General features: G+C 42.8%; 1 protein-coding gene across 1 annotated transcript; it reads left to right on the forward strand.

The window, feature by feature from the left end:
- The first annotated feature begins 505 nt into the window (after nucleotides 1-505).
- LOC118366689 (oligodendrocyte transcription factor 2-like) lies at nucleotides 506-2,679 on the forward strand. The gene is made up of 2 exons (XM_035749273.1): nucleotides 506-605; nucleotides 900-2,679. The coding sequence occupies exon 2, from the start codon at nucleotides 935-937 to the stop codon at nucleotides 1,733-1,735; it is 801 nt and encodes a 266-aa protein (XP_035605166.1). The 5' UTR covers nucleotides 506-605; nucleotides 900-934; the 3' UTR covers nucleotides 1,736-2,679.
- The last annotated feature ends 3,948 nt before the right edge of the window (nucleotides 2,680-6,627 follow it).

A 6,627-nucleotide genomic window follows, 5' to 3' on the forward strand; every position in this document is an offset into this window, starting at 1 on the left:
TATCGCGAAAGTGTAAATATTAAGAAATAAAACAGCTCGTTCTATTTTTCCACCGAAAATTCGATTCTTTCTAAACAAAGTTTTTCAGCAAGGAAAAAAACCCCAAATAGGCTATGAAACTTTCCATTCATTGACGTAAAGCCTACGTTTTTATTTGATATAATTACAATTATTTCCTGATCTGGTGGCCAATGTGTTTTTGTTTTTTTTGCATATACTTCTTTCTTGTCCGTCACTAAAACATCTACATGCCTCAACAATGTCATTCCCTCGCAAGATTCCATATGCAGAGTGTGTCTAATTCATTCTTTTAAACGAAGCTACAATTTCTTTGTAATGACATCAGATTTGAAGAACCCCTAACTCCTCCAAGCCTCCTCCCTATCCCGGTTCGCAAGCAGCCCATTGGTGGATGACAGGCAGTCGGAAAAGCAATGGCATTGTCCTGGTGACTTGCCCCCCCCCCGTCTCATACTTAAGTCCGCTATAAAACCATGTCATCGTGCTCGTGCATGCCAAATGGGCTGTCAGTTGTGATTGGGGAGTAACAAGTGGATTCAACAGCGACACTTTTCCCTGCACCGAGCTGCGCTCTACATCTCTCGGTATGTTTTACGCCTGCTCTCCGGGATCATATTGATAGTAGGCTCATGGCATTTAGCAAACTATGATTTCTGTCATAAAAATACAAATCCTAATTTGAGAATGAACTTCTCAAGAGCCTTCTCCTGAACTTTCGTGGATGTGTTTGTTAACCTTCTCGTTACTCCAGCATTGAACATTTAATTAGTTTGAAAGTATATTATCAGGAAATATTCACACGGGTTTAACGTGTAATGATAGCGTGGTTGTGAAAAAATTCTGATTGCTAAAATGGTTTGTTTACTTTCCTTCCGTAGACTATTGCGCTGTCTGAATAAACCTGAGCATCATCATGGACTCCGATACCAGCCGAGTGTCTAGCCGACCTTCCTCCCCCGAAGTGCACGATATGTTTCTGCATGCGATGAAGAAGCATATGGTAGGCTTCTCCGGTACTGTCTCGTCAACACAGAGCGACTCTCCACCGGAGATACCCGCGGACATGCGGAGCCTTTCCGACGATGATGATGATATCACTCTGAAAATGCTGTCAAAGAAGGACCGTAAACTGCTATCGGAGAACGAGCTGCAGGGGATGCGACTGAAAATCAACAGCCGGGAGCGGAAGAGGATGCACGACCTCAACATCGCCATGGACGGTCTCCGGGAGGTTATGCCTTACGCGCACGGGCCTTCGGTGCGCAAGCTTTCCAAAATCGCCACTCTCCTCCTGGCGAGAAACTACATCTTGATGCTGAGCAACTCGCTTGAGGAGATGAAGAGACTGGTCAGTGAGATCTATGGCAGCGGACACCACAGCAGCTTCCACCCCTCCGCCTGTGGGACCATGGCGCACACTGGGCCACTGCCCGGCCATCCGACTGTTTCCCACGCCTCCCACCCGGTGCACCACCCACTTCTTCCCCCTGCGGTCTCCACCGCAGCCTCTCTCTCAGCAACGGGTCTTACCTCGATCAGACCCCACCATGGACTCCTGAAGGCGCCCTCAGCCGGTCCGGGCCCCTTGGGCAGCAGTTTCCATCACTGGGGCGCAGGGATGCCCTGTCCGTGTAGCATGTGCCAGGTGCCACCTCCACATGTGTCCGGCATGAGCGCTGTCACCATGTCCAGGCTGACGAGTGACTCCAAATGACTTGGAACACGTATCATAGAACGAGAGCAGGAGAACAGTGAAAATAACTTTCGGCTGTAGACGTCACCCTGCATCTTAGTCCATATAAACACCTTTTTTAATGTTATTTATCTGTTGCTGAAATTAGCTTTGGATTGAGCCAGCAGAAATTCCCTACTTTCTAAAAACTGGAAGAGCGCTACTAACATAGCATTTTGTAACAGTATATAGCGTAATTAATAAAAGGTGCTTTAAAAGAGCCATTTTAATATTCAGTAATGGCCATCAATTCACTGGTTGCAAAACTTTCTTACATTGTGGCTGCCAGGAATATACACAATTCACATGGAATTACTGATGGCTTTTTTTATGTTCTTGATAATTATTTAATGTAATGTTCTTGATCATTATTTAATGTAATGTTCTTGATCATTATTGAACTTTAAGACTAGCCCATTCCGAGACCGAATAAACTAAAAGACACTATTTAGATTTAGCAAACTGGATGAGAGCACAATGGTAATGTAGATTGTAAATATGTAGATTCAGAATTCTGTTTATATAGTACGAGAGATTTTATATCAAGCCCTTTTGGTTCATGTTTGGATTGACCCCGTTGTTAGCATGTCTGCTTTCAGCCACGTAGAGCTGGTACCATGTTGCACCTGCTTCTTCCTCTGCCTCTTGTATAATATGTCCCTTCAGTGTTCTCTCTTCGACGTCACTGTCACTGCCTCGATGGCTGTTTTCTTGTGTTTGGTTGTATTTTCATTGTGTGTTGCCACGCATGCCAGTCACCGCACGACACCAAGAACGATCACTTCTTTATGTTTTATATATATAAAAATTTTAAAAAAAGTGCTAAATGATATTTATTTACTTATTTTCAATGGGATTTCAAATGAATCAATGACGATGATTATTTTGGGGATTTTAAATGTTAAATAAAAACAAGTTTAATGACATATGTTGTTGCCTATTGGTTATTGATGTCATCCTCTTGCAACAAAACACCAACGCTTAAAGTTCCACGTAAATTGTAAGGAAAACATGCACAGGCCAAATTAGCCCCGATAAGAGCCATTGTAGTCTAAGTGAACGATTTACATGGGTAAACGTCAAAACGGGGGATCTAAGCAATAGCTGAACAGTTGGTTCTATGGCATTTTGAGACAAGCAGAAACACCTTGGGTTTTAAGCTGTGCGTAGCCTGATAGTGGGTCAACATACACAGTTTTGTACAAACAAAAAAAAAACTTAGTTTCTTGATTTTCATTTAGCAATTATATAAAATTAATAAAACCTTTCTTCGTTTGGATAACTTGCGATGTAGCTGATAGTCAAAACGAGACGTGATATGATATTAAGAATGAAATGATACAAATACAATTTACTTATTACAGTAATAAATACATTCAAACCATTCATTTTCACCAAAAAATATAAACACCTTAAACACGACTAATTATTTACAGTGTCCTGCCATCCACTACAGATTATACATAGTTTAATATGACATTTGAAATATGGACCAAGGCACACTTCGACATTTTATCCAAACCTAAAGGCCATGTTTAAACAATACGCCTTTAGTAAATTATGTTGCGTACAAAATAATTAGAATTAGAAACAGAAATACACTTTAATAGAAGTCGGAAATATATTCGGAACAATGACTTACTGCCCCCCTTTCAATTCAACTAAAGGACAAAGAAATACACAACGTGTAGATTTTAGTCCAGACTGCTCAATTTTGAGCTCTCACTATTGTTAGCAACGGCATTATAGGCCTACTATAATCCCAGTAGCCTAATTCAGAAATCAAATTCAACTTCTCGAACACTTCTAAGCACGTTGACGTTTAATTTCTTTTATTATCTTCTTTTGATATTTCGTTTCATAGAATTATAAAAAATATAATCCACATAAAATGGAATTCACTGTAAACTGGGCATTTGGAGTCACAAGCCAGATTCCTTTCGTCATAAATGTTCAGATGTGACATCATGCCTAATTTATTTTCCATGATTATAAAAAGTTACAAATGTCAGGAACGTCTAGGAATAATTTATCATTTTATCGAAGATTCAAGAAATAATTGCTGAATAGCTCCGCTTTGGTTTATGGTGTCCGGTTGTGGACGAGGCCCGGACAAGTCACATAGTCAACACATCCCTTTACGAATCAAGTCAATTAGTCTCACTAATTAGACAAGAACAAATAAATAAAAGTTACATTCGAAGTATATATGAGATTTATCATAATTATTTAAAGGTTACAGTTTTCACCTTCACCTTCATCTTTTCAGAGCATGACACACTTGTCTGTGACTTTGCCTCCTCCTTCAGACTAGCTCATAAGGGTGACTTTTAAACTTTTTTTGGCACCGATTTGATTTGTCCATTTGTCCATTTGTCCATTTGCTGTCACAACGAGCGTTGTTTGAATTGTTTCGGCATGGATCCAGTTGGTCTTCCACATCTCTAGGTTTTTAAATACTCTGATAAGCTGAAAAAGCAAATACCGTCTTGATGAAATGCGGCCACTTGGATATTTGTTCTGAGACTACATGACAGGGGGGGCACTTACCAAGACGTAGAGAAAATGTTTTTGGATTCTTGAGCTATGCAAAATATGCGGGCAAACGATCCCTAAGACATACGAATAAATTCTGTTCTGAAGAATATCTACGAATAAATGAATATAGCTGGGTATACATTAGTAAACGGCGACAGCTGCACAGCAGATTGTGCATGCTGTTGAAATGTTTTCGAAAGGCTTTTGAAGCTGGAACGATATGGAATGAACCTGATGTTTGAATATTCATGCTCGCATTTGTTTATTTCCTCTCTTTTTAACAATTTAATTATTCAAAAGATGTGAATAAGAAACTGAAAAAAAAGTCCTTGAAGATCTTGTAGGACATTGCATAGAGAAAAAGAAAGAATAACATTTATTCACTTACTGCTATCACCCTCTGAACTTACTGCTATCACCCTCTGAACTTACTGCTATCACCCCCTGAACTTACTGCTATCACCCCCTGAACTTACTGCTATCACCCCCTGAACTTACCGCTATCACCCCTGAACTTCCGCTATCTCCCTCAAACTTACTGCTATCACCCTCTGAACTTACTTCTATCACCCCCTGAACTTCCGCTATCTCCCTCTGAACTTACCGCTATCTCCCTCAAACTTACTGCTATCACCCCCTGAACTTCCGCTATCTCCCTCAAACTTACCGCTATCACCCTCTGAACTTCCTCCATCTCCCTCAAACTTACTGTTATCACCCCCTGAACTTCCGCTATCTCCCTCAAACTTACTGCTATCACCCCCTGAACTTCCGCCATCTCCCTCAAACTTACTGCTATCACCCCCTGAACTTCCTTTATCTCCCTCAAACTTACTGCTATCACCCCCTGAACTTCCGCTATCTCCCTCAAACTTACTGCTATCACCCCCTGAACTTCCGCAATCTCCCTCAAACTTACTGCTATCAGCCCCTGAACTTCCGTTATCTCCCTCAAACTTACTGCTATCACCCTCTGAACTTACCGCTATCAACCCCTGAACTTCCGCTATCTCCCTCAAACTTACTGCTATCACCCTCTGAACTTACTTCTATCACCCCCTGAACTTCCGCTATCTCCCTCTGAACTTACTGCTATCACCCTCTGAACTTACTGCTATCACCCCCTGAACTTACCGCTATCACCCTCTGAACTTACTGCTATCACCCCCTGAACTTACCGCTATCACCCCTGAACTTCCGCTATCTCCCTCAAACTTACTGCTATCACCCTCTGAACTTACTTCTATCACCCCCTGAACTTCCGCTATCTCCCTCTGAACTTACTGCTATCTCCCTCAAACTTACTGCTGTCACCCCCTAAACTTACAGCTATCAACCCCTGAACTTCCGCTATCTCCCTCAAACTTACTGCTATCACCCCCTGAACTTACTGCTATCAACCCCTGAACTTCCGCTATCTCCCTCAAACTTACTGCTATCACCCTCTGAACTTACCGCTATCACCCCCTGAACTTCCGCTATCTCCCTCAAACTTACTGCTATCACCCTCTGAACTTACCGCTATCACCCCCTGAACTTCCGCCATCTCCCTCAAACTTACTGCTATCACCCTCTGAACTTACCGCTATCACCCCCTGAACTTCCGCCATCTCCCTCAAACTTACTGCTATCACCCTCTGAACTTACCGCTATCACCCCCTGAACTTCCGCCATCTCCCTCAAACTTACTGCTATCACCCTCTGAACTTACCGCTATCACCCCCTGAACTTCCGTTATCTCCCTCAAACCTCCTGCTATCACCCTCTGAACTTACTGCTATCACCCCCTGAACTTCCGCTATCACCCCCTGAACTTCCGCCATCTCCCTCAAACTTACTGCTATCACCCTCTGAACTTACCGCTATCACCCCCTGAACTTCCGCTATCTCCCTCCAACTTACTGCTATCACCCTCTGAACTTACCGCTATCACCCCCTGAACTTCCGATATCTCCCTCAAACTTACCGCTATCACCCCCTGAACTTCCACCATCTCCCTCAAACTTACTGCTATCACCCTTGAACTTACCGCTATCACCCCCTGAACTTCCGCCATCTCCCTCAAACTTACTGCTATCACCCTCTGAACTTACCGCTATCACCCCTGAACTTCCGTTATCTCCCTCAAACTTACTGCTATCACCCTCTGAACTTACCGCTATCACCCCCTGAACTTCCGCTATCACCCTCTGAACTTCCGCCATCTCCCTCAATCTTACTGCTATCACCCTCTGAACTTACCGCTATCACCCCTGAACTTCCGCCATCTCCCTCAAACTTACTGCTATCACCCCCTGAACTTCCGCTATCACCCCCTGAACTTCCGCCATCTCCCT

The sequence above is a fragment of the Oncorhynchus keta genome, chromosome 34 (genome assembly GCF_023373465.1).
Source record: "Oncorhynchus keta strain PuntledgeMale-10-30-2019 chromosome 34, Oket_V2, whole genome shotgun sequence".
Classification (NCBI taxonomy): Eukaryota; Metazoa; Chordata; class Actinopteri; order Salmoniformes; family Salmonidae; genus Oncorhynchus; species Oncorhynchus keta.